The 28,000-nt window shown below is 51.8% G+C and overlaps 1 protein-coding gene and 1 long non-coding RNA gene across 2 annotated transcripts; one reads left to right on the top strand and one right to left on the bottom strand.

Annotated features, from left to right (window-relative positions):
* Positions 1-23,777, top strand: COL6A2 (collagen type VI alpha 2 chain). Its single transcript, XM_082284623.1, has 28 exons — positions 1-129; positions 4,209-4,346; positions 5,024-5,622; positions 6,097-6,117; positions 6,772-6,837; positions 7,261-7,314; positions 7,396-7,440; positions 7,620-7,646; positions 7,944-7,970; positions 8,072-8,116; positions 9,437-9,490; positions 9,898-9,960; positions 10,214-10,276; positions 10,764-10,853; positions 11,650-11,712; positions 12,083-12,145; positions 12,270-12,332; positions 12,801-12,863; positions 13,288-13,338; positions 13,686-13,721; positions 14,106-14,168; positions 14,412-14,474; positions 14,683-14,718; positions 14,940-14,985; positions 15,109-15,261; positions 15,433-15,885; positions 16,169-16,207; positions 23,050-23,777. Exons 2-28 carry the CDS (start codon positions 4,238-4,240, stop codon positions 23,655-23,657), a joined length of 3,063 nt encoding a protein of 1,020 aa, XP_082140749.1. The 5' UTR covers positions 1-129; positions 4,209-4,237; the 3' UTR covers positions 23,658-23,777.
* Positions 23,778-28,000, bottom strand: LOC309574768. The gene is made up of 4 exons (XR_014226552.1): positions 27,748-28,000; positions 27,287-27,325; positions 26,745-27,040; positions 23,778-25,168 (listed from the first exon to the last, which is right to left on the bottom strand). It is a non-coding gene; the product is annotated as an uncharacterized lncRNA (long non-coding RNA).

The following is a 28,000-nucleotide window of genomic DNA, read 5'->3' as shown; positions in this document are numbered from 1 at the left end:
CCCAGAGCACGGAGCCACCCTCCAGCCGGGGATGCGGGAGCCTTCCTGACACCGGCCACCCCACAAAGTCCTTTTTCCTTACGTTGCGGAGGGATTTGGGGGAGAAGTTTTGATGACCTCATTTTCCAGGTAGGCAGACTTTTTCTCTCCAAGTACAGGGGTTCTGTGGCTACTTACTGACGGAGCTCCAGTCGGGAATAACAGAAATCCCTCTGAAATTTCAGTCCGTGCCTGCTGCTGCTTACCGGCTTCCCAGCAAGGTGCCTGATTCATGTTTAGACAGTACCTGCAATAAGAGAATATAATTTTTTCCTTTACTTCCAGCTCTTGGCTAGTTTGGGCGTTTCCCCAAGGGTTTACTGGGTTTTTTTCCAGGTCCAAGCAGTGCGGGCCACAAACTGCCAGGGCCAGAGGTCTAGAAAATCCCTCAGTGAAGGGGGTGGATTTGTTGAACCAAGGTCTTCCCTGGGGTAACTGGGCTGAGTTCAGCCGCTCCAGTGAAGTGATGGCAGCAGGGCAGAGAACTGCTCTGCTGCATGATTCCCCTTTGATTTTTGGGATTTCAGAAGACACTAATTAGACTCACCTGAGGCCCTCATCTCCTATTTATGCTGAATTACATCAGCGCAAGCTCCTGTATTTTGGGAGGTGACAGCACATTCATGAATGCCTGTGAATTCATTGCGCTTGGTGGCAGGGGTTTGCTGCCTCCCAGCCTTCCTGCAGCCTGGGCTTTCCCTGGCTGAAATCTCAGGATAATTACATTGGGAGACCTGAAAAATATCTGGAGTCCCTGTAGCTGAAACCTTCCCCCTGGGTGCTCTGCCTAGGGATTAAAATTACAAGGCACGTTTGGGTAGTGGCTGCAACCAGCACCGAAATTCCCTCCTCATGCAGCATGCAAACCACAGGCACACAAACGGGAAGGAAGAGGAGGTGCATTTGTAAGAGTTTTCTTCCAAATGGGACATATTTTTCTTTTCTAGCTTCATTTATCAAACATTTGAGTGGAGAAAATGCTGCATGCACAAATGAGTGACACCACAGGTACTGCCTGCTGGGCATGGCCATGGAAAGCGCTGGGATTGAGCAGCAGGGAGGCTTCAAACTTTATTCTGCATATTTTAGCATAGCCAGCATAATTCTCCTTTCTTGAGAGTAATGCAATTTGTGTGCCTTTAAATTCATGTGGCTTTAAATAAGCTCCTTGCAGACAGTGTTAGCTTAGAGAGCAGAACATCTCGTTTTTTGCGAATTTGGGACCAGTTTGCTCAGTACAGTGGGTGTTCTGGTGTTGGAGGAGAAATACCCAGTGCACCGGGGGAACTTCAGGAATATCAGTGATTGGGACAAGGCAGACCATGGCTCTGCCTGGCTGGGTGCATGAGGTGACATTTCTACTGCAGTGGGATCTGCTCTAAGGGCTAATCAGATGTGAGAGCCCAATAACCAGCTATAATTGGCACATTTGAGCCACTGCAAGTAACTTGTTTGCCATAACACCACTTTTGGTTCGGTTGCTCATGGTGGGAAGAGAAGCAAGCAGGGAACTTGGGTCCTCCTGCAAGGCCACTCTTTTTGCAGGGCTCTGTCTAGATAAATCCATATATTTTTCAGTGATCTGTGTAACAGCCAGGTCACCTGGGATCTCAAGTGTGGGAGTAGCAAAGACCACGCATTTTTCTGCACCTGAGGTAGGAGCACAGACCCTCATTCAGGGAGAATGGTGCAAAATAGTGCCCTCAAAATCTGTTCAGAGGACCCACTGCTTGAGATTCCCTTTTGTTTTTCCCTTGTGTGCATCTCATGGGGAAAGAGGTGAACCACTCGAAAATACAAATACTGAGAGAAGGCCTCATGGGAGCAACGTTCCTGCTCTGGCAGAGAGAGAAAAATCAAGGAAGAACAGGATGGGCAGACCCAAGTGTTCAGGCATTATGACTCAGCTCCCAGTTTGCTCTTTTCATTAGTTTTTTGAACTGTTTGTGTTCAAAAATTGCCTTCAACATGCAGAAAATGGTTGGTCTGAAATGCTGGTGAAATCTGAGGTTTCCATCTCAGCATCTTGCAGCGGCAGGTGGGACTTTAAGTCAAATATCAAATGTTGTGGGATTTGCAACAGCATCACAAGAGCTGGTGGTGCTCTGAGGATGACAAAATAGGCACCATCGCCCACCCGAGCCTTGGAGGCCGCTGAGGTGGGGACTGGAGATCCCAGCAGCCACCCACTGTGTATCCAGGAGGGTTAATACCAGGTGGGATGCTGGTAGAGCAGGAGAATAACGTAGCTCGGGGTGCAGAGTGGGATAGAGGAGGTGGTGCAAGAGGACCCCAGGGAAGTGAGTTGTGTCTCGTGTTTTCAGATGTCGTTTTCCTGCCTCACCACTCTGCCCATGGAGAATCTAAGGCTGTGGTGCTTCACTGACCCAGTCCCAAGCCCCCAGGGCTGTGAGCAGGAGCCATCCTATGCCAGAGCTGGCCCTGGTTGCCCATGCAGGCCAACTGCTTTGCTCTAGAGTACCTTCCCACCCACACACACAGAGGGAAAGAAGGAAGGAGGGAGGGAGGTGGTTAAACTTGGGATGCAGTGATGAGTCAGACACTTGGCCAAAGCCCTCAGCGCTCCCAGTCTCTTCAGAAGTTAATGTCTCCGTCTTCCTCAGCTAAAGGCTGGCTCTAAAATGGTGCTGTCTGAAGGCTCAAAGCTGTTGTGTCCTACTAAAGATCAGGGTCTCCTGCAGCCCTGTTTTATGGAGGGCAAACAAAACAAGGAAAGCCTGCAGTAGGCTTAGAGGGGTGAAATCTAGATCTTAACTGAAACACCCCTTTAGCATGGAAGTGTTTTATCCTTACCATACCACTTTTATTCTTTGCAGCACAATGGAAGTTGAGCCACACTGAGTTGTGCAGGAACTTCATAGAATCATGGAAGGGTTTGGGTTGGAAGGGATCTGAAAGACCATCCCATCCCACTCCCTGCCATGAGCGGGAACACCTTCCACAAGACCAGGTTTCCCCAAGCCCCATCCAACCTGGCCTTGGGCACTGCAAGTGATCCAGGGGCAGCCACAGCTTCTCTGGGCACCCAGTGCCAGGGCCTACCCACCCTCACAGGGAACAATTTCTTCTCAGTACACCACCTAACCCTGCCCTCTGCCAGTGGGAATCCATTCCCCCTTGTCCTGTCACTCCAGGCCCTTGTCCAAAGTCCCTCTCCAGCTCTCTTGTTGCCCCTTTAGGTACCAGCAGGTGCTGTAAGGTCACCCCAGAGCCTTCTCTTTTCAAGGCTGAACAATCCCAATTCTTTCATAAGCACAAGCCCTAGTGAGGAGGAAGACTGTCACTGTTGTAGGGTCTCAGCAGCACTGACACCAACCTTTCCAGCATAAACCAGTTTGCAGAAGCCTGTGGTGCACTGCAGCTGGCACTGTAAACTGGAACGGGGCATGTCCCACCAGGCAATAGCTGGGCACCACGTGGAGAGAGGTCTTAAGGGATGCCAGGGAGGGCTGAGTTGCCTGTATTCTTCAGTAGTGCTGTTCCTCAGGCAGCTGAGGCAGCAACACAGCTGCACTGCTCACTTGCCCTCCCCCTGCACTTCCAGTGCCACCAAATGCACGCTCAGTGTCCCTCCAAGCCTCGGACTTTTCCAAAAGTTAGCCAAAAAAACCATTCAAGAAAGAAGCTCTCTTTCTGGACTGGATTCAGGTCTTTTTTTTCGTAACGGAGATCCCACGTGCCCCTTTTTGGTTAGTGTTGAGCTGGCCACAATGCAGAGAAGCATCTCTGGGCCACCACAGGGCCATGCTGGTTGGTTCTGGGGTCCTCTAGACACAAAGGTGAGCATCTCTCCTTCCTCCATATTCCATGCTGGTGACTAGTGTAGCTTGAGTGTTACCTGAGAATTTCCTTTTAAATCCTGGGTTCCTTTGAACACTTCCATACATTCCTAAAAACTTTTCAGACTAGATCTCTACTTCTACTACTTTAAGTTATCATAACCCTACATGAAGTAAACTCCCACGTGCAGCTAGGCCTCGGAGGCCTGGTGATGGGTTGAGCACTGAAGATGTGCATTTCTTCAAGAGGTTTTTTATTTGTCCCTTCACTCTCCGGGTCTGCAAGGAGCATTGGCTGGCTTTGTGTCATGCCAGCAGAGTCAGGAGACTGAGCATCACATTTACCATGCAACTTGTGTTTTCCTGCAGGCATCTGAATATCCTGAAGGGCCGCTGAGATGTTCCAACAAGCCTTGTTTTCCACTCTCCTTTGTGTGGCTCTAGTTCCTCTCCACGCTGCTCAGCTTGATGTGGATATTGCAGATGTCAGTCCTACCTCCTGTGCAGGTACTAACCAAATAATTTGGGTCACTTTTGTGGGCAGCAATTTTAGCAAAAACAATGCTCAGTTGTAGAACCTGCTTGCCAGGGACATTCCACCTCCCACAGCCCTTTGCACTCCTGTGGTAACAACCCATCTGTGGGGAAACCCGTCCTCCACCCAAACTCACGTTTCTGGGTTTGCTTTCGTGTGCAGAGAGGTAGAGATGGAAGAGCTGGGGTCTGCCAGTGGTTGTCTCTCCCAGCAGGTGCAGTAACAAAAACCAGTCAGTCTCCAGCACTCAGCTCTCTATCTGATGCCAGAAAATTGTTCACTTTAAATCTGGTGATTTCCTCACTTTTCAGTTGCAATATAGAGGTGGTTTACGTGTCCAGCCTGACTCTTACCAAAAAATGCAAGATTTTCAAGATTGATTCAGTACTGAGCTGTGCTGGATTAGTGGTTGGACTCAATGATTTTAGAGGTCTTTTCCAACCTTAATTATTCTGTGATTCTATAGCAGATCTTAGGAGTTATAAGTTCTGGTCACTGGAGAACCATCTGACCCAATCACGGGTGTCACTTCTAGAGCTGGGTGGGACTTGTGCTTTTCCCAGCATCACACTTGGTCCAGGTGTCTGGGGGACAGCAAAGGGGGTGCGTGAAGTGCTCTGACATGGTCTGAATAACTGTGTCCATGCAGAAAAGAGGAACTGCCCCATCAATGTCTACTTCATCATTGACACCTCGGAGAGCGTGGCTCTGCAGACTGTGCCCATCCAGAGCCTCGTGGACCAAATAAAGCGGTTCATCCCCATGTTCATCGATAAACTGGAGAGTGAGCTCTACCAGAACCAAGTCTACATCACCTGGCAGTTTGGTGGGCTTCATTACTCAGACGTGGTAGAAATTTACAGCCCTTTGACAAGCAGCAAAGACATTTACCTGCCCAGGCTGTCTGCCATCAAGTACCTGGGCCGGGGCACCTTCACGGACTGTGCGATCTCCAACATGACGCAGCAGATCCAGACCCAGATGGCCAACGGCGTGAACTTCGCGGTGGTCATCACCGACGGCCACGTGACGGGCAGCCCGTGCGGGGGGATGAAGATGCAGGCCGAGAGGGCACGAGACATGGGCATCAAGCTGTTTGCGGTGGCCCCCAGCGAGAAGGTGTACGAGCAGGGCCTGCGGGAGATCGCCAACCTGCCACACGAGCTGTACCGCAACAACTACGCCATCACCCAGAGGGACACCCTGGAGATCGATGTCAACACCATCGACAGGATCATCCAGGCTATGGTAAGGGCAGGGGGTGTAACAGGGGCACAAGAGGAGCGGCGCACGGGTGGGGGAATGTTTTCCCCTTTTGTTGGGTTTTGGAGATAACCTCTAGCAGGGAAAGTGGAGCCTTTTTCGGGTTCTTAGCCAGGACCCCTTGGTTTGTGCCTCTGTTTCCCAGCACGTCTGGGCAGGCTGCCACCCTAGTCCTGGCTCTTGCTGAAGACCAGGCCGAACTCCAGCCTGCTCCCCATCCAGAGGCATGTGGAAGAGTGCGCCACACTGAGACACGTGCTCACCGTGAGCGTGGTCTTTGAGACCTCACCTGTGAGGCGCTGTTGATCAGGGGCTCTGCTGAGGGCATCTTTACAGCCAGGGGACCTTTACCACCTCCTCTCCCTTACCACCACACACCCCTCCAAGAGTGGGCTGCTGTCTCCCCTGTGGGACCGAGCACCTTAACTGATTCTCTTCCTCCTGTTCTCTCCTTTGCAGAAACACGAAGCCTACGGCGAGGTGAGCGAGCAGCATCTTTATGCCTTTGCCACACGACACAGGTTTAAGTTGCCTCAGTTAGAGCAGACCAGCTCACACCCCAAAACAGCACAGACCTGAGTGGGATGGGTCCCTGCCCACCTATGGATCAGGGCAGAGTCTGGGGACACATTCCCTTACCCAGGGGTTATAATGGCACACTGGACTCACTCCCTGTGGGTTCAGGTCTATGGAATAGATTTGTTTCATCACTTTGGAGGCACATTCTGTAAGTACTGCCCCTGCTGAAGCTCCCACCCTGCTGGTACCACAGGGGCAGGGTTTGGCACACAGAGGGAAGAGTATGCAGGGGATGCTCCAAAGAATATGCCAGTCTCATGATGACCCCAGATGAGCAAGCCCCCACCATCTCTGACACTTGGCAGTCTTGTTCTTCCAGTCTGGGCCCAGAGCCAAGCTATAATGAGCATGCTCGTAGCAATTTTCCACTCTTAATTTATGGGCAGCAAATTCTGTGTGTGCTTGTTGCTGCCTCAGCCCTGACTCAGCTGGAGCCACGGCAGATTTTAGCCGTGATTTAATGGGGAGAGAGGCACATGGAGAGCCGTGGGTGCAGAGCTGAGCTGAGTTTGGGATGCACACTGTCAATAGCTCAGTTTAATTCTTGTATTTCAGTGCTACAAGATGAGCTGCCTGGAGATTGCAGGTCCACCTGGTCCCAAGGGATACCGAGGGCAGAAGGTAAGTTGCTCTAAGCTGTGGGAAAAACAATAATGCCCCTGCCTCCCACAACCACTGCAGGATGCTTTAGAGCCCGCATCGGCTGCCTTCTCAGGTAGCACCCCGGTGGGAAATACCCCCCACTAGCATGTCTTGGCCCTGGAAGGCACAGCCAGCACTGCTGTGCCCATGGCTGTGCCGAGGCTGATGCCCTGCCAGCAGTGCAGACAAACACCCGAGCATCCGCTGGGCACCTCCAGCACCGGAGGACACCAGGACTGAGGCAGCAGTTGTCACTGAGTCTCCCACTCTCCAAGCAGAGCTCTCATGTGCGCAGGGTGTCCCACACTCCTGCCCCGGCTCTGTGTGCTCTGATCCCCAGAAACTGCCATTTTCTCAGTCAGCACCAAGCCTGGACTTATGCTGGGATTTTTCTTTCCTTAGGGTGCAAAGGGGAACATGGGTGAGCCAGGTTCCCCTGGGCTGAAGGGACGACAGGTGAGTTGTGGAAAATCCTCCCCGCTGTTTGCTGCATCTCTGATGACCTCGAGCTAACTCTCCGTGCCTTCCTCCCCAAAGGGCGACCCAGGTATTGAAGGTCCGATCGGATACCCTGGTCCCAAGGTAAGAATCCCATAGCCGATGGCGGAGCTCTTTGCATTCCCTGATTTTTGGTAAAGCAAGGGGAGCTTTGCTTCTCTATCTCACCTGCCCATTTCCCACCCCAGACCCCTGCGCTCCGCTCCTGCTGATTGCCCAGGCACTAACAAAGCGATTTTCTTTCTTTTTTTTCCTTTGTCTAGGGTGTCCCAGGGCTGAAAGGAGAGAAGGTGAGAAAGAAGAGACAGAATGGCTGGCTGGGCACTTGGCAGGGACCGCGCTCCTTTCTGATGCACAGAGGGAGAGATTAGCTGTAATGGGGAGGGATAACAGCGCTATTAACGCGTAACTGTGGACCTGGGGAGGGATTTCCAAGGGCATCCCAAAGCCTGTCTCCTCCTTCAGGCTTTGATGACGGTCTGGTGAAGCGGTGGTGGGTTTAGGATGTAAAGGGAGGGGCGAGGGGGCGGTGGGGAGGCGGGGGGGTTGCAGGCAGTGTCTGACTTCCTGTCCTCTTTTTCTCCCAGGGAGAAATTGGATCCGACGGACGGAGGGTAAGAAAGGACATTTTCTAACTTGCACGTTGTTCCAGCTCCCAAACGCTTGGACTGTGTGTTAATAGATCCCTCTTGGTTTTTTTTCCCCGTGATCCAAGGGTGCCCCTGGCTTGGCAGGAAGGAACGGCACAGATGGACAGAAGGTAACTAGGAGCACTGGAAGCACCCCATAATGTCGCTGCTGCTGTTCCATTTCTTTACCCTCTTTCATGCCCACAGGCTATGTAGTTTCTACTATCCCACATGCTGGCTTTCTGTTCCCACCGAGGTTTCTGTGAATTTATCTGTATATTATTCTGCATGTCCTGTAGAAATGTGTGAAGTAATTCAGGTCGCAGGAGTGAATCTCAGAATACGCTGATTTGGAAGGGAACCACAAAGATCAAGTCCAACTCACACAGGACACCCCAACAATCCCACCCTGTGCCTGAGAGCGTTGTCCAAACTCTTCTTGAACTCTGGTAGGATTGGGGCTGTGATCACTTCCATGGAGAGCCTGTCCAGTGCCCCACCACCCTCTGGGGGAAGAACCTTTCCCTAATACCCACCCTAAATCTCCCGACACTGCTTCATGCGTTAAGCGCCATGCCTCTGTTAGCCCGCTCTCTGCAGGGCCTGGATGTGTGACCCGGTGTGTGCTCCTGCTAAGAAGGTGATAAGGCCAAATGATTTGGGTGTAGATACTTTATTTTGAATGTTAATGACCGCTACAGGACATGGACACTGAAAGCTTCACAGAAATTTGGATTTCAGGGCAGTTTGTCACAGAATCTGAAAGTTCATCTCTAAACCATAGCTTGTGCTTAGTATTAAAGCCTTAAAGTCAAGTTCAAAGGCCTCACAACAAAGTCCCTGGCTTTGTCCACTGGCCAGCACACCCTGACTTTGCACTGTGTCCTATACCCAGCCCAGTATATTTGTGGGTAATAACAGTTCTTCCCGCTCCTCAAGTGCTGCTGAAGCTCTAAAATATCTCTCAGTACCCCCACTCTCTAAAACACTAAAGCCCTTTGGTTCCCCCAGTCTCTATCCCAGAGCTGTCTCAGCACTGGTGACAGAGCTGTTTTGGGCCACAGAGCAAGGCAGTCCCTTCTCTCATGGCATCTGTCAGGCAGAGTGGTTGCTGCACACCTGAGCTGCTCTGACAGGAGGGGCATGAGGGAGGCCCAGCACAACCCTGGACGTGAGTGACCACCAAACCCAGCCTCAAGGGACATTCCCATCACTCAGGATACACTCATGGGATGAGCCTGCCTGTTTTTCTTTAGTCTGCTTTCTCCTCCACTTGTCCCTGCACACCCCACCCCAGTTTAAGGAATACACTTGCTATTTATTCTCTAGCTGGTGACAGATAAGGTCAGCAGATGATGCTAAAATTATTAACTGTCGGCAAGAAAAGCTGTGTTTTCCCTTCAGACACCTATAACTTCTCAGTCTTTTCCTTTTGAATGTAATCTCTCCAGGGCAGGCTGGGGAGAATTGGACCACCAGGATGCAAGGGTGACCCTGGTGACAAGGTAGGAATGCTTTACTCTTTCACCAGCACATCAGTTGTGTAGCTGCTGAGTGAGGTATATATGTAGAAAAATGGCCAACGAGAGGTTAACGGCCCATTTTCCTACCAGCTGTATAATCTGATCCCAGACCTGGGATCCCTGGAACGGGGAGCACAGTTTGATTTTACTGTGCCTCCTTTCCATGGGCAAGTAAGCTGGAAGCCCCCAGTGTCCCTCCCCTCCACACAGAGAGGTGGAGCTGCCCTTTCGTCAACACCAGCAGCAAGCAAAAACTACTTTAGCCTCTATAGCAACTTTCTAAGCACTGGCTTCGAAATTTTATTTGATTAGAAAGTTTTATTTGATTTATTCTGCATGGAGAGTGTTCCCAATGTGAAGTGTGTGGTTCTTTTCATTTCCCTCCCCAGGGCCCTGATGGCTACCCAGGAGATGCAGGAGACCAAGGTGAAAGAGGAGATGCAGGCATAAAGGTACAAGTGCTCTGGACAGACAGCAGGGTGTGGGCAGAGGCTGCCAGTGGGGACAGCTAAACACCATTCCCTGTATTTATACATGTATCCTAAATCCTACACTGCTTGTGGAGCCCATAGGCTTTGGGGTCTGGATCCCGTCACCAGGCACAGGAGCTGAGGGAAGAGCCTTGCTGGCCTTGTTCCTTGGGCTACTCATGGTACAATGTGCTGGTGAGGCAGGCAATGACCATTGGCTCTCTGGCTGTTTCAGGGGGATCCTGGCCGGCCTGGTCGCAGTGGACCCCCGGGGCCCCCAGGAGAGAAAGGAAGCCCGGTAGGTTCATGCAGCGTTCAAATATCTCCAGTGCTTTATTGTGGTCTATTCATAAAATCACAGAATGGTTTGGGCTGGAAGGAACCTTAAAGCTCATCCAGTGCCACCCCCTGCCATGGGCAAGGACACCTTCCACTAGCCCAGGTTGCTCCAAGCCCTGTCCAGCCTGGACTGGAACACTTCCAGGGATGGGGAAGCCACAGCCCCTCTGGCTTTGGGCAGGACTGGATGGATGCTGTAAGGAGCAGTTGACAAACCTGTTGTCAGCTGATGGGGGGAAGGTGACACAGGACCACTCTGCTCCAAGGCTGGAGCCCGTGCTCATGGCAGTGCCATGTGGGCGTGCCAGGTTGTGTGGAAGCAGAACCTGGGTGCTCATACACACCTCTGCTTGAGGGGGACTGCTTGACACGGGATAAAAATGGGGGGAGTGTGTGTGCACCCTGAGCTCTCTTTCAACAAACCATATTTCTTTTTCTTCTCCAAGGGACTCCCGGGCAACCCTGGAGCTCAAGGGCCTGCTGGAGCCAAGGGAAGGAAAGGTGAAGTGGGACCTCCTGGACCCAAAGGAGAGGCTGTAAGTGGCTGAATAGATCCCTGGACATTGGGCACACTGCAGGAATCTGAGGCAGCTTCATGGATGAGTGCTGAGAAACTCCCCCATTCTGCTTTGTGAATCCTGAAAGATGTGCAGATGCTGATCTCCTTGTCTCTCCCAAAATCACAGAGCAGAACTCCCATAATCCTAAGCCTGATCTAAACCATTTCACCTTAGAGAAGTGTCCTGTGTTCCCACTTAACCACACAGGCCTGGCCTCTGGATGCCCAGGGACACTTTGGTTATACTCTGGCAAGTTCCCCAAATCTCTGGCTCCTTGCAGGAGCTCAAAGAGTCAAGATCTGGTGGCCATTATGGCAGAGCTCTGTGACAAGGGCAGTGTCACGTATCGGTGGTGCCACACAGACCCAAGTTAATATGACGGGACGCTGCAAATTTTGGGGAGCGGGTTGGAGACGACAATCCATGGCACAGCTCCACCAGCACCAAGGGGCCAGAGCCCAGCCAGCATGTGTCCTTGTGCAAGATCCAGTGGGGAAAGCAACACTGGATGAGCTGGAAGTAAATCAGAGTCTTCAACTCTGAGGGAATGAACCAGGCGTGTTTGTGGTCGCTGCAGTGAAAGAACAGGCTGGCTGTGGCTTCCCAAAAGGAACCATGGGCATCCCTGCTCCCCTGCTGCTGGGAACACATTTGCTTAGGGGGCAGGTGTACATCTCTTGGGCCCAGAGGGAGGAGGGAGGGCAGCCAGGGGTCACTGCCCAGGTAACATCCATCCTCTCATCCCATTTATGTGACTTTTGTGTCTGCCAAGGGGCGACGTGGAGATCCAGGGACGAAAGGCAGCAAAGGCTCTCCTGGAGGCATAGGAGAAAGGGTGAGTAAGGCAACTGCCCAGATTATTGCAAGTGAGCCCCATATGGACAGGAGTGGTGTGTGTGTGATGTGCTACTGCCCAGCCATGCAGTGTCCATGCAGCACCAGAGCTGGGAATGCAGATCCCACTGTGCTGTGCTCCCACTGTGTCCGCTGCCTGCCCTGCTGGCACCAGGTACAGCCTTCTCCTCCAGGGTTTGGTCAAGAGAGGGGATGAAGGGCAGCAAAGCTCAAGGTTAAGAGACACATTCAGAGGGCACACTGCCTGACACTGAAACCAAGAAACACGAGGTTTGAGAAGGGCATCATGGAGCACTGCCATGTACAGAGATAGCATTCCCTGACCAGGAATATCTTTACCCTTCTCACAGGGAGATCCTGGTCCAGAGGGTACTCGTGGTCTGCCCGGTGAGGTTGGAAACAAAGGAGCCAGGGTAAGCATGGAGCAAGGCTTGGTGACAGCCAGGAGGAAGGGGGAGCACTGCTGCCATCCGGGGCAGCTTGCCTGGCTTTCCTCCTCATGCACTGTGTGTTCTTGTGTCTTTCTTTGCTGTGCAGGGAGAACAAGGACTGCCAGGACCCCGAGGCCCTTCGGGTGCTGTGGGAGAGCCAGGCAGGATAGTAAGTCACACTTGGGCACGTGTGTGACCAGGCCCTCCTTCTGTGGTGAGGGCTTGCCCTACTTACACAAGCTGCCTGCACTGTCCCTCCCGAGGAGAACCTGCACAACCTTCTCTCAGGGAGACTCAGAAATTGGGTGTTCCCATGGCAATGTGGAATGGATCACCAGAGCGGGTGGGTCACTGGGGAGAGGGAAGATGGGACTCCACAAGCACCCATTTGTCCTGGGTCTGCGGTTAGTCCATCACCCCGATGTGGCAGTAGTGCTGTGACATCCATGTGGCTCTATGGGTCATGGGAACCCCACTGCTGAGACAGTCACTGTCACAGTAAACTCACCAGGAAGGGAGATGGTCCTGCAGCACCATCTCGAGAGCTGGTTTTTCCAGCACGGTCCCCTGTGTGCCGGGGGGACAGCAAGGAACATCCTTACTCAGTCCTTGCCTTCTCCCCAAAACTGTCCTGCAGGGATCACGTGGGGATCCTGGTGACTTGGGCCCAAGAGGTGATGCTGGACCACCAGGACCAAAGGTAAAGTTCATGAATAAACCTCTGCATTTGAAAGGGCAGGTTTGTGTTCCTATTTATTTATTTATTTATTTATTAAAAAAAAAAAAAAATAGGCAGTTTTCACTGCAGAAACTTGTGTGCCTCAGAAACAGAATCAGACCTGAGCCTCCCTATGGGGCAGAGATGTAGGTCTTGCTCTGGCCAAGGCAGCTCTGATTACACCCCTCACCCTGAGCAGATTCAGGGGCATCCCTGGCACATGACATCCCCAAAACCCCACAAATCCTTGCTCTGCACAGCTGTTCCCAGTGCTTCAGGGCCAGCTGCAGAAGCTTTGGCTCCTGGTGGTATCTCACCCCAAGAGAAGATGAAAATGGCTGTAACTGTTTCTAACAGGAGCAGGTCAGAAGGGTTGGTATCTCATGGGTCTTTTTTTCTACTAAAGGGTGACAGAGGCAGGCCTGGCTTCAGCTACCCTGGACCCAGAGGCCCTCAGGTACGTATTCCTCGTTCAGCACATGAGGAAATCTGTTTGTGTGGGTGTTGCTGTTGGATCCAAGCAGCCTGAGAAAACAGGGAAGGAGGAAGAAAAATGCTCAGGGTCACAGATGTGTGGAGCCTGGGAAGGAGAAAGGGGGTTGAACACCAGGACTGACCCTGGCCACAGTCCACCAGGTGTTGGGGACCCCAGCCTCAATCATGGTGATGGTCCCTCAACCATCAGCCTGCAGCTACAGCTGCTCTTCAGCTTCTTGCCCCTCACTGCAATCTTTGGGTGTACATGTGCACAGTGTGGGGCCAGTCCTGGACAGGTGCTGACCTCTCCCTCCTCTCCTTTTGCAGGGTGACAAGGGTGAGAAGGGGCGGCCAGGACCCAAGGTGGGTGTGTTTGTCTCCAGGTCTCCATCACCTGTTTATTTGTACTGGCTGGGATGCCAAGGAGTTGTCTCCCAGCCCTCTGGGTTAATGGCTGAGGAGCCAGGCCTGCCAGCAGCTGCCCTGGATGTTCCCTGCAGCTGTTGAGCTTGGTTGTATCTCGCAAGCCCATCTCCTTTTGAAACAATCTGAAAAATGCGTTGCGGAACTTCTTTTTTTTTTGGTTAATGCCTGTGTAAACACTGTTTGTTTGCTGTGCTCTGAGCTGCTGGTTTAGAGGATGCTGTCCCAGGCCAGGCAGGCATGTGTTTGTGATGCAGCAGAGCCTCTGCCTGAGCACATCCAGATGTGCTCCATGCCGGATCTGTTTCTCCTTCCATCGAACAGGGAGGAAGAGGTGAGCTTGGACCAAAAGGAGCACAAGGGACCAAAGGAGAGAAGGGGGAGCCGGTAAGCAGCCTCCCTGTACTGCCCCAGGGTCAGTGTCCCCCTCCCACACCCCTGCTAGGTGTGCTGGGGGTGACATTGCCACTCTCTGCCTGCTCCCTGTCCCCAAGCTCAGCTGTGGCAGGCTGGTGACTGTGCTCAGCAGGGCTGGGCCTGACCAGGGGGTCAGGAGGGGCCCTGAACACCTAAGGCTGCATTACCAGCATCGCCCAGAAAATATTTGACCCTTCTTTACTTCTTCCCCAGGGTGATCCTGGCCCAGGAGGAGAGCCTGGACAGCGTGGTCCACCTGGTGAAGCAGGCCCTGAGGTACTCTCCCATGGCATCGTGTCTGAGTAGATGCTGTTGGAGGGGACACCAGATGCCAGATGTGTCCGCTGGCTCACAGTGGGGGCTTGCCCTCCCTTTCTCCTTCCCCTTCAGCAAAAAGCCACATTTATAATGGCTCTGACATCTAGTTCCCAGAAAAAGAACTAATGGGAAAACTGTGCCTGAAATCCCTGTGTTCTTCTTGCAGGGGACCCCTGGCCCACCAGGAGACCCCGGTCTGACTGTAAGTAACCCCTGCTACTCTTCTTCCTGGGGCAATCATGGCTTTTCCATGCACAGCCTGGGAACAAAACAGGGCATCATGTCCTGCTGCTGCCTGGCAGAGGTGGCCTGTGGCTTCCCATGGGAGCCAGGGAAAGAGGAGAGAGGGCTGGTTGGGTGGGAAGGCAAAGGGGAGCCTTTCCCTTAGAGGGAAGCATTCACCCTGCACCCCTTTCCTGGCAGGACTGCGACGTGATGACCTACGTGCGAGAGACGTGTGGATGCTGTGGTGAGCAGACATCGCCTCTCCCCAGGGAAGGGGAACAACCACTCGAGGGATGGGGACAGGGGGTCACCAGAGGGTTCCCAGCATCACTGACCCACGTGTTTCTCTCCCTGCCCCTCTCCCCAGACTGTGAGAAGCGCTGCGGTGCCCTGGATATCATGTTTGTCATAGACAGCTCCGAGAGTATCGGCTACACCAACTTCACCCTGGAGAAGAATTTTGTCGTCAACGTGGTCAGCAGGCTGGGCTCTATTGCCAAGGACCCCAAGTCAGAGACAGGTCTGGACTCTGTGGGGACAGAGTAGGGCATGGGGAAAAGAAAAAGGTCTTGGATGCTTTCAACTTCACTGTTTATTTTCCACGGCTTTTCAGACCAATTGGGCAGCTCTTTGACTTTCTCCACTTTTCCCCAAGGATGCAAAGCCAAGTAATGTGACACTTCCTTGGCAGGTGCCCGTGTTGGGGTGGTGCAGTACAGTCACGAGGGGACTTTTGAAGCCATCAAGCTTGATGACGAGCGCATCAATTCCCTGTCGAGCTTCAAGGAAGCGGTGAAGCGCCTGGAGTGGATCGCTGGAGGCACCTGGACACCGTCTGCCCTTCAGTTTGCCTACAACAAGCTCATCAAGGAAAGCAGGAGAAAGAAAGCCCAAGTGTTCGCTGTGGTGATCACAGACGGGCGCTACGACCCCCGGGATGATGACAAGAACCTCGGGGCTCTCTGCGGTAGAGATGTGGTGGTCAACACCATCGGCATAGGAGACATGTTCGACCAGCCGGAGCAGAGCGAGACCCTGGTCTCCATCGCCTGCAATGAACCCCAGCGAGTCCAGAAGATGAGGCTCTTCTCAGACCTGGTGGCAGAGGAATTCATTGACAAGATGGAGGACGTGCTCTGCCCAGGTCTGTCCCTGTCCTTGCATGGAACTGGAGTTTTGCGCCCCAGGGTTTGGGGTGGGGGGCCAAGATGTGTCCCAGCAGGTTGGCCAGCAGCTGGGTCATCCATGGTGGGGTCTGACCTTTAGGTAGCCCTGGACTAAGAGTCCTTCCTCAGATAAAGACCAGCCTTTTGGGGCAGTCCTTTGGTGTTCCTCGGAAGAGGCCTTGTCCTGCCACTCTGACTGTGCAAGCTGTGAAGGGGGATGGCAGCACATGGCTCAGTTTTCCTTGTTTCTTTTCCTTCCAGATCCACAGGTCGTCTGCCCCGAGCTGCCCTGTCAGACAGGTAAACATTACAAGTAGCTTCATGCCATCTGCACAGACTCTGGGGGGAGACTGCATGAGGCTCAGGAGTAGGAGAGGGGGGTGCAACCCTGTTCAGTTCCTTTGGAAGGCAGGAGTTTGGGAAATAGTGCTACTTTACATGAGGAGAGGCTCCAGGGTTTCGTCTCCTGCTCTTTTCCTGTCTCTCTGAGTTCCCTGCACAGGTAGGTACAAGTGCACTGTGTGAGTGCACCAGCATGGCTCATCCCTGATACTTTTCCCCATGGAAATTCCTGGGAGCTACCAGGTTTTGACCTCCAAACTCAAGTCAAAATCCCCTTGCTAAATTCCCACTCATGGTGACTTTTGTAGCAGGATGCTCCTTGGGAGTGATGGGCAGAGCTGTTATTAGGGATCAGTTGGAAAATGGCAACCTAGTGGACCCAGAGCTTTGGCTTCTCTAATGCTGGCTATATTTAATTAACAATTAACTCAGGGTGTTGGATTAAAGGAAAAGGCTGTAAGGATCTTCTGGTGCTCTGTGTGCTGAAGGTAGCTTAACAGGGTCACATTTTGCTTGTTAAGGAGCAAATGTGTATCCCAAATTCCCAGAGAGGTCCCATCTGCCTGAGTCCCTGTGCCTGTTTAAATACAATAGATGCACTCTCTGCTGATACACGAAGTTTATAGAAGACCAAAGTTTTGCCCATTCTGCAATTTTTGTCTCTTCTCTTGCCATGAATGTTTTTGTGGCAGTCCCCAGCTTCAACTGAGCCTTATAGAGAATATCAAATTTCATTTTTAAATAAGTCCCTTTGTTTCTGTGGAAAGGAAAGGAAGATTGGTCCCAGGATGCACAGAAATCTGGAGAAAAACTATAATTATTCCTGTCTAAAATATCTCACTGGTATTTTGAGTATTTGCACCTGGCCATGCCAGGGGCACAGTGTCCAACCATGATTCTGAGCTCCTCTGCTGTGTCTTCTGAGGAGCTTTGTCCTGCAAATCTCTGCACAAGGAGGCCACGCTGGTCATTGCTCAGGTGTCATCAAAGGTTTTGGTCTTTTCAGCCTTCCCATTTCCGAGGAACACAAGCAGTGGCACACTCATTTCTCCCAGGCTTGGGCATCAAAGCCCTCCAAAGCTGTCAGTCCTTTCCTTGTAGTGCAGTTGCATGTTTCTGTTCCTGAGGCAAGGTGAGAACAGTTCGGTGGTGCCTGGCAGCCCTGAGGACTGCAACAGGAATGGCTTGAGGAGGCATCTGAGGGGATTCCCTCTTGGGTGAATCCCTTAAGCCATGCCATATGCAAGCCAGGCCAAGCACAGGCAAGACCTGCACCCCACAGAACATGGGAGGTGGAGTGACGTGGCTGGGTAGGGTTGGCGTCCTCTCAAAGTTGGGCTAGGGCTGGTAGATGGAATTTTAAGTAATTGGTTCAGGAGTCTTTGGGCACAGAGCCTCCCACCTACCACACCAGCTCGGCCGTGCTGCTCTGCTGTTATGTTCAGAAGGATTTGCAGTGGTCACACTTCCCTAGTGGCACGGGAACACGTTGGATGGGATGGGACATAAGGCACATGACAGAGCCTGGGGCTTCTCTGGCTCTCGGAGAACATCCCATGAGCTCGTGCCAATTCCCACGCAGATCCTCTGGATGGAGACAGTGCCCTTTGGAGGGAACGTGAGCGAGCCAGTGCACATCCAGCGCGTGTGTCTGGACTGGCCAGACAGACTCAGGTCAGGGAGGCAGCTAAACCTGCCCCGTTCTTTGCCCCATGGCTCAACATGGTGGTCCTGGCACTTTGAGGGGCAAATCAACTGTGCCCCAGCTTCAGCCTGGGTAATGCCAGCAGAGCACAGACAGGGACAGGTACCACATACACCCTGTCTTCCCCCCATGCTGCCTCAGGGCTTTACCTGAGAGTGCCCCATTTTCAGCACAGCCCCTTGTCTCTCCTCAGGCACAGCTGTGCTAACAGGATGCTGGAGGGTTGTACGCTGAGCAAATCCGAACTGACCATTTGCTTCGTAGAAACTGCATGACATCCTGAGAGGCTTTTGCTAACCCACGCAAAAGGCTTTGCTTTGAGCTTTGGGGTTTTATTCAAAGTTAAATTTGGCACAGCCAGGTGCAGACGGAGGCTCTCAGGGCCCTGACAAGCCCAGACACCGCACAGCTTTGAGTGGAGTCACTGCCCTGAGGCTGAGTGCCTGGCAAGGGGGTCACATGATGCTGTCCCTTAGATGCCTTTCTGCCTTACAGCACCGTGGGTGCGGTTTGGACATAGCTACATGATCCTAAGCTACGTGATGGGTTAATCCCATCTGCAGTAGGAGGTGGCCCTTTTCCTGAGCACTGCTTCTTCTCCATCGTGCCTATGCTGGATCAGCAGGAACTGGGCAGTTAAGGTTTTGTGTAATTTTCTGAAGTCATTCAGTTGATGTGTGAAAGATTTCAGGGCAAATCCCATGGTTCCTCAGACACAAATGGTAGAAAGATTTAAAATCTGGCTTTGGTCTTTACTCCTCTGTCCTCATTAGCTCTGTTCTTCCCTGGTGCAGTGCAGGTAGGAAAGCCAGGTAGCTTTCAGAGACGTAGCCATTGCTAGCAAGCCCTGAAAATATTCTTTTGACGCTCACTTGCAGATGACAGGAACCCTGGGAGCATAAACCCAGTTATTTTCCGCCCCATGGAAGAGGGAGTCAACATAGATTTCCCCAGCACCATACAATCGATCGCCCAGTTCCTAAACTCCACGCGGGAATCCCGGGACCCCAGCGTGTACACCCAGCTGGTGGCCACTTTGGCCTTTACCGCCGAAAAAGCCAAGTTTGCCACTGGAAATGAGCGGCAAGAGTGGATGGACTTGTTCATTGACACCTTCAAAATGGTGCACAGCGAGATTGTGGGGGACCCAGAGACCGTGCTAGGGCTGTGCTGAGACCTCTCTTGGGGGTCACTTGGAGGCAGAGGCCGAGTGGAGGTGGAAATCGTCGCTCCTGTGTGGCAGAGGGGACAGTTCATGGGGAGATTTTTTTAGTTTAGGAGAGACAGAGGCAGTAGAATGGCTTGGTTGTGCTCAGCCAGGGATGGGACACAAGGAGCAGTCCCCTCCAGCTCAGCTGGCTGATGAGCATGGTGGCTTTCCCCAGCAGTACCAAGGGATGCTCTTGCTTTCTCTGCTGCTTTTTTGCCGAGAGCCTAACGATGCGTTTTCCCTATGTCTTCCTGTGTATGTCCTTGCTGACCCCCTCCAAAGCATCCTTCTCCCCCTTCTGCATCCTCTCTCTCGGTTACCACGGGCTCTCTTCAAGTCCTGCAAGGCTGACCAAGCAAGGTGCATCCCCGCTCACCACAGTGTCTCTGTGGAACCCCTCATGGGCAGCTGGGGGTGGAGGGAAGGAGCAAGCAGGGTGAGAGAGGGAGCAACCCTCCCTTTCCTTTGGGAGCACTGACACCTGGGCAGTGATTCTCTCAGAAGCTGTGTGGGCTCCCCTGGCCTTTTTCTCTGCTTGTACATTTGTGTTTCCTCTGTCGTAATCCGCAACACGTAGCTGTCCATATCCAAAAGGCAGATATTCTGTTACGTGGGGCCGAGTGGTCCAAAGCAAAATTCCTTGACTGATGTGAGCTGTTTAAAAGCAAGTACTTAAGCTTGATGTAGTAGAGCCTACTCAATCCATACCCAGTGCTGCTTTGGCTCAGACACCACAGAGCCACCACCTGCACTGCAGGTATGTGTGCTTAGACAAGGCCTGGTATCTCCATCCACTCAGTCATCCATGGCCCAGTTTGCACAAAGTCAGGCGGGCAAGGGCCATTCCCACCTCCAGTTTAACTGCTCTCAAGCTGTATTTAGAGGTAGTGGGATTTCGTGTGCAGACACAGGAGTAGAAGTGCTTACTCTGACTGACATGGTATTACTGCAATAAAGTATACTGAGCAAATGTCACATTTAATGGGCGGAAGAGAGATGTGCTATCCTCAGGAATTTGGCTGTAATATTTCCGGGTATAAAAGGTGGAGCCACTTGCCAAGCTCAGCCGTGGGAGTTGCCCGCTTTGAACTTACTGCAGTGTTCCCCCGAGGTTTCAGCACTTTTTCCCCCAGTCTACAGGGACAAGTTGCTCAGAGAACAGAGCTGCTATCAGTGTAGAATAGAGGGGAAAGAGTTCTGAGTGCTTTACATGGTGTGCTCTCTGTTTTAGGTGAAGGCAAAAAGATCAGCCTGTGCCTGAGTCTGGTCATAATTCATATATTCCAGATAGTCTGTGCAAAGCCAAACTCCCTATTCTGTTTTGATTTTTACCCCAAAATTAGTGTGACTTAGCCTGCTGGGATGCAGGACTGAACTCAGAGTAGTTAAGCTGCTCCAGCCATGATGCCAGAGGAAAAGCTCCCAAACCCCACTGATTTGAAAAGACCTCAGGGCTGGGACGTTTTGCTGAACAAAAAGAGGATTGAAGAAGTTGGTGAAGGAGTGTTTTTTAGCATAATCCCATCTAATCCCTCTGATAAAACCAGATGGATTTCATCACAGCAGCGTTCCTTCAGTGAAACTCTTGGGCAAAGGAAGGACAGAGATAAGGAGGGTAAAGGATGGTCCATACCTCCCCAAAGATACAGGAGGGGCTGGGAAAGGGGGAAACCCCAAAAAGGGCTGCAAGGTCAATCCCCACCTCACTTTCATCTCCACTGTCAATACTGCGAAAGAATAGAGGAAATACAAGTTGCTCAGGTTTTAGAAAAAGCAGGAAGGTAATGTGAATGGGTGGAGTTACTCTGTACACTAATGGCAGAAAAATCAATGATATTTCTGCTTATTTGCGCTGCCTTCATTAGACATCCCCACCTGTGCAGTAAGGTGAGCTACAGGCATTCATGATCCACATGAGAAGGCCCAATGCACCAGTTAAAAGCACAACAGGAAGGTTTTAGTCAGCCTAATTCATGGTGGTACTTCTGAGAGCTTCTCTGCCAGTTAGGATGAGAATCGTGCTGCGGAAAAGGGTGCTCGGGTCCTCAGCCTCTCAGAAATGAGAACAAGCTGCAAACAGAGCCTGACACTGAGCAGGACAACCCCAAGGCTTTACTGCCCTACATTCCCATGGGATAACTCATATGTAAAGGCACTTTATCAAACAGCTGGAAGGCAGCCCTCTCCAGCTGTGAGGGCTGAGCATCGAGCAGAATGTGTCTCTGGGGAATGCTCCTGTCAGATGTGCATTACGCTCCCACTGAAGCTCCATGGAGTGATGCTGCCCTCTGCTTAGCTAGGAGCTCTTCAGGCTTGCTTGTCATCTCAAAAAACATGTGGGCAGGCCTTGGGGGAGGCTGCTAGCACTGCCCCAACATGACACGCAGCCCCTGCTCCCACCTGCTTTCACAGACCCTCACAGAGGTTTTGCACTGTGTGGTTGCAAGGGGGATTCCTTCCTGCCTTTTCCCCTCCACGGTTGCTCAGAGCACGTGAGGACCAGGAGTGCAGGTGCTGCCAAGGCAAGGTATCCTTGTGGCAGCAGTACCTGCATACCAGGAACTGCAGCATCAACATGCCTTTAGACAACATTTCTCACGGAAGATTGGGCAGAGGTGAGTATGTGCCTTTATTGCTTTAAAAGAGGGAAGGTAACAAGCGATAGGACAAAAGGAAATGGCTTCAGGTTGCACCAGGGGAGATTTAGACTGGATATTAGGGGAAATTTCTTCACTGAAAGGACAGTCAGGCACTGAAACAGGCTACTCAGTGAAACAGTGGAGTCGTCATCCATGAAGGTGTTCAAAAAATGTGATGTGGTGCTCAGGATATGGTTTAGTGGTTAACATGATAGTGCTCAGCTAATGGTTGGACTTGAGGATCTCAGAGGGCTTTTTCAACCATAAGGAATCTGTGATTCCCTGATTCTGTGCTGAACCCAGGTGTAGCACTGTCCAGCACTAGGGAAGCTCATTGTCAGGCTGGACTTGCTCACAGTGTGGAAATTCAATCTAATGTTACACTCCTACCCCCAAAGTTACCCCCTGTTGCCAGACATGGGTGCTCAAGGTGGGGCTGCTCCAGAAGCTCCTATTCCTTGCCAGTCACACAACACAACATGGCAGCATCTTCAGGACTTCACTCTTTTGAGATGCAGCCTCAGAGGCACAGAACTGCTTGAGAGTGCTATGGCCATTGCCCTGCTGCCAGCTCGGGGAACACAGAGGAACCCTGAATGCAATACACATAACTACCGAAAAGGGAGGAAATAATAGTCTCTGACTATCAGCTGACTCCAAACATAGCTATTTTCTTCTTTTTTTTCCCTGAGTTCATTCACTGCATATATTCATGTATTCGATGTGTTTGGACTGGGCTTGAAGCAACCTGGTCTAGTGGGAGGTGTCCCTGCCCACGGCAGGGTGCTGGAGCGAGATGAGCTTTAAGGTTCCCTCCAACCCAAACCATTCTGTGATTCTCTGATTCTATGCTTTTATGGTAAGTGTAACTCTGACAGTATACCACTCTCCAGAAGTAACTGAGAGGTTTGCAGGTGCTGCCTGCCACTAATCGCTGGATATTCGTCTCACAAATAAGAGCTGGAAATTGATGTAAGGCAGTGGGTGTAATTCTGGGACTGAAATGCACAGACCTGTCTAATTTCATGAGGGTCTGTCATCAGTCCCAGAATTAACATTCATTAAGCACCCAGTAGCTGAGGGTATCAAAAGCAAAGCTCCTTCATTTCAAGCTGCAAAGACAAGCTTTGGCAGCAGGGTTGGGCTGATCCTTCTTTGGACAAGGATGCACAGAGGCAACTCCAACCCAAACTATCCTGTAGTCTTCTTATCATCCCAACTCTTGTCCTCCTTTTTCCCCCTGCAGAGCTTGCTGTGGCCCAGTGCACCCAGCGCCCCGTTGACATTGTCTTCTTGCTGGACGGCTCAGAAAGGATTGGGGAGCAGAACTTCCAGAGTGCCCACCGCTTCGTGGAGGATGTGGCGCAGCAGCTGACGCTGGCCCGGAGCAACAGCGACCACATGAACGCCCGGATCGCACTGCTGCAGTACGGCAGCGAGCGGGACCAGAACGTGGTCTTCCCGCTGACCCACAACCTGACCGAGATCTCCGACGCCCTGGCGCAGATCAAGTACCTGGACTCATCCTCCAACATCGGGTCAGCCATCATCCACGCCATCAACAACATCGTGCTCAGCCCGGGCAACGGGCAGCGACTCGCCCGGCGCAATGCCGAGCTCTCCTTCGTCTTCATCACCGACGGCATCACAGGAAGCAAGAACCTGGAGGAGGCCATCAACTCCATGAAGAAGCAGGATGTCATGCCCACGGTGGTGGCTCTGGGGAGTGACGTGGACATGGATGTCCTGCTGAAGCTTGGCCTGGGGGACCGGGCAGCCATCTTCCGGGAGAAGGACTATAACAGCCTCTCCCAGCCCAGCTTCTTCGACAGGTTCATTCGGTGGATTTGTTAAAGGAAGGGCGCACACAAAATCCTTCTCTCACTGATATACACACCCCTGATATTACCTGTTGTATTTTCTTCCCCCTGTATGGTTGCTAGCCCAGAAGAGCTGCCCTCTGGGTCCTCCTTTCTAGCCAAAATCCAGAGCTCTTTATTGATTTTCATGATGAAGAGTCATGTATCTTACATTTATGGTGCTAATTAAAACCCAGATCAAAGCAGGATACAGAGCCATACGATGTACTTCTGTAAAGCTTTGCACACAAGAAGCCATGACTTGTGTACGTACTGTAATCCTAGGAGGCCTTATCAGAGATGCAAGAAACCTTTCCGGTGTAGCAGGACCAATGAGTAATTCTAGTTTTCAAAAACTCTCAGTATCTCTCAGTGTGTCTTGCTCCTCCTTCCTGGGAACAGCAGGATGGTGTGAGAGGTTTTGCTGCCTTCCACAGATGCTCCTTTGGGGGGTGTATCTATCTTAAATTTCACAAATCATCTCTAAGATCTTTATTTTCCTGTGGGCCATACCTCCCTTTATTCCTTCTGTCATTCTACCCCTCATCAGAACCTGCTCATCTATTACTGCACTCCAAATTTCAGCTGAGAGGGGCAGCATGACTCCCAGCATTGACACAATACTGGACAGCCACCAGAACTGCCTCCCAGTCACCCCAACGTGCTCAAAGCATCCGTGGTACCTTCTTCCCACTGGTATCTGCTGAGCAATGCCCAGATTTGAACTTGAATTGTGCTGTCTGCAAAAATAAACGGTCCTTTTTCACCCTATCCTGAAAAGGCCTCTTTTTTCTGTAGTTTTGAGGATTTTAAAAATTATTTTCAGTGAGCAGCTGATTCTCCTGGTTTCAAGCTGGTATGTCCAGATATCATGGAATCACAGAATGGTTTGGGTTGGGAAGGAACTGAAAGACTGTCTCATTCCACTCCTCCTGCCATGGGCAGGGACACAGATTGCTCCAAGCACTGGCCTTGTTCACATTCCTCATCTGTTTCACAGGAGATTCCCTCTGCCATGGTGAGATTGTTCCTATAAATTATTACCCTGATGTGGAGGATGGCAGCCCACATAATTACAGTATCCCCCAGCCACCCCTTCTGCTACACCTGGGAAAGTTCACATGAAATGCAAGGAGTTTTATTGGATCCCTGTTAGCAGCCAGTATCACTGCGCAGGAAAACACACACAGACACCAGCAGATTGGAAAACAGCACATGATGAGTTTCAGCAGGCTCCCCGGAAAGATAGAGGGTGGACATGCTGTCCATTGACTCCAAGATTCCAGGTCAAAGGACTTACAAGCTACACATAAGAGAAATCACTCAGCAGGCAAAACACTGTTCCAAGGGAAAGGGGGAGGGAGGGGAGCGCCATGCAGGGGGTTCCTACGAGGACTTTGGCCTCATGTTTCGCTGATCACCGCGGAGCAGGTGAGACACGCCAGACGTTCAGTCAGAGTCAGAGCTGCTGCTTGAGCTTCTTGAGCTGCAGGAGCCACCTGAGGGCTGGGGAAGAGAAAACAAATTTAGGGCAGCAGGGAAACGAGCCTCTGTCACAACATTCCTGAGAGGGGTTAGTGACCCTGCTGTGGCTGCCCCATATTGTGGGAGGACTGGAGGTTTTTTATGACTTTTTTACAAGGCTCTTGTGAGAAATGGAGCCCACTCCTTTTGCTTTTGGGGTTTTATAAATTTAATAAGGGACAATAGGGGACAAAGGTCACTTAAGCCAAAGGACAGGGCTGGGTGCTTGCCTCATAGCCAGAGGCACGAACACTTACAAAGATTCCCGGCTATCTGCTTTAAATTCATGCATATTAATAAACTAAAATGCATATGCATAGTTTTTCTGTGCACTGATTTACATTTTTTTAGACGGGATTAACATAGTTCCTCCCCCGGATTGCCTTCTAGAGCATGCGTATTACGATGTGAGGGTCTTCGGGGGTCTTCTCTGATGAAGGCTCAGGTCTTCCTCACATCTTGAACTTTTCAACTGTGTCTTTGGAGCGTGCGCAGTTATGCTGTTCCTAGGTCTTTCTGGGTCCAACCGGTTTGAATTCCTTTCTCATTAGCACATCCTGCTGCTTCTCTTATTTTGTCTATTTTTGAGATTATCTACCTGGCTTTTTGTTTATTTAAGCATTAAGTGATAAGTTAACCACATACTAGCTATTACACTGTATAAAAAGTGATAATTTAAATTATATAGGTATCTTATAATTCAAGCTATATAATCATCTTGTAACTTTAATCCTAGTTATAATGTTAATTAGTAAATACCTGTGTAGCGAAGTTATTCTTACCATGCATATCATTTTTCCTAACATATTCTAATACATAATATTTCTTACATTTCACTATTTGCGAAAGCCAATGCTATAACAGCTGTTTATCACACTCTTAAGGTCAATAAAGGAAATTCCAGAAAGGTCTTGCTCTCTGCCAGCAAGGACCAGTCACGGCAGATCACTTCCAGAGCTGTTTCCCAGTGAGAGGAGCTGCTGGTTTGATTTGTCTGGGAAATGCTCCCACCTCCAATGTTGGAAATGGGCCTTTGTTTAGCAGTTCCTCATTCAGACCTGCTCAGGATGGTGCCCATCTCTGGAATGGCATTTTCTGCAGAATCTACTCCAAGCAGAGGGAATTGCTTCTCCTTTTTTGGTTTTCTTGTGAGTTTTTTTTTTCGTTTTTAAGGAGGAACTGAACAGTTCCTCTGCTGCAAGACACTGAGTGAATGTCCCTTATGGACGACTTGCACTCAGGTGAGCAGGACAAAGTCCTGGGATTTAATACACTGTACAGTGCACCCCGAGCCACGTCACCATTTTAAATGGCTTCAAGGAATTTCATGGATTGCTTTTCAAATTACTCACTTAATGTGACTTATTCTTGCCTATTTATTAATCTAACAGGAATTTCCACGTCTAAAAAAAGCCACTGAAGTTTTGGCAGCTTGCTCCAGCCACTACACAATGGGAGAGGAGAGTCCCAGCTGCTCAGGCAAGATGCTGTGGAACGGGGAGGGGTCCAGAGTACCGCAATAGAATTAGGGAAGGGTTCACTGCTGTGCCACTCTTACCTTGTCTCCGTGGTGCTTGCAGTGCTTCTTCTTATGGTGCTTCTTATGGTGCTTCTTATGGTGATCCTGGTGCCCATGGGGGTGATGGCCTGCTGGGGGGTGCCCATGGGGGTGATGGCCTGCTGGGGGGTGCCCATGGGGGTGATGCCCCGATGGGGGGTGCCCGTGCGGGTGCTGGCCAGGTGGAGCAGGGCACGGGGGGCAGACTGCCACGCCGCCAGGGCAGGGACCTGTGCCAGGACCAGGGTATCCCGGCGGGGCAGGAGGGCACACTGCAAGGTATGGTTGTGGTGGGCCTAGGAAGAAGAGGGGGCTGTTAGTGGGCAGAGACAGGCTCTCCTCAGACAGACAGTGCAAGGAGCTGGTGTACCCTTCCACCCAAAGGGCCCATCCTGGTCTACCTCTTCCTCACAAAGGACACCCCACATGCCTTTGGGATGCAGGTAAACCCCCAGGTGTCTGTGGCCATGGCACAGAGCTACTCTCTGAGCCCTGATGGCTGTGTGGTACCTGCAGCCCTGCCCAGCCCCACAGCTCCTCACCTTGGTTGGGGTCACACATCCTCCTCAGTGGTCTCCGAGCTGAAAGGGAAGGACAGGCACCATCAGTCACCTCCTGCCAGGGGACATTGCCCAGCCAGCAGCTGGGACCTGACTCCTCTGTCCCACATATCTGCTCCTGGCACAGAGACTACACCTGCTTCCCCAGGAGTGCCATCCCTCCACAGACCTCACAGCTGTCCTGTGCCTTTGGTGACAGCACCAACCCCCAGAGCAACTGTCCCGCCCTCCACGCACCCCCAAAGCCCAGGCATGTGGTTTCCATTTTTAATGGAAATAAACCCACACTGGCCCAGCCTGGGTGCCGAGCTCGTGTCCTCGTGGGCCACAAGGGACTGGGGACACGTGCCTGGATGCAGTGCCAGCCATGGGGGCAGCGCACCCTGACCCAGAGGTGCCCACGCTCCCGCTGCCCCCGTGCTCCCCCACTGCCGTGCACTCACCAAACCTGCAGAAAAGTTCCCAGAGGAGGCAATGCCGGCAGCACTCGGGATCGCCGCCCTTGGCACGGCTCTCCCGGCTGTCGGGCACCCGTTAAATAGCGGGGCCCTGCCCCGCTGAGCCGGGGTGCGGCGGGCAGGGGTGCCACGGGAGCGGGGGAGCCGCGCCGTCACCATGGGCACGCGGGAAACGTCACCACGGCGCTCCCAGCCGGCACAAAGGTCCCACAGCCATAATAAACACCGGCGGTGGAGG

Source organism: Coloeus monedula (assembly GCF_965178545.1).
Source record: "Coloeus monedula genome assembly, chromosome: 7".
NCBI lineage: Eukaryota > Metazoa > Chordata > Aves > Passeriformes > Corvidae > Coloeus > Coloeus monedula.
The sequence above is the reverse complement of the archived record's forward strand: the minus strand, read 5'-3'. Positions and strand labels throughout refer to the sequence as shown.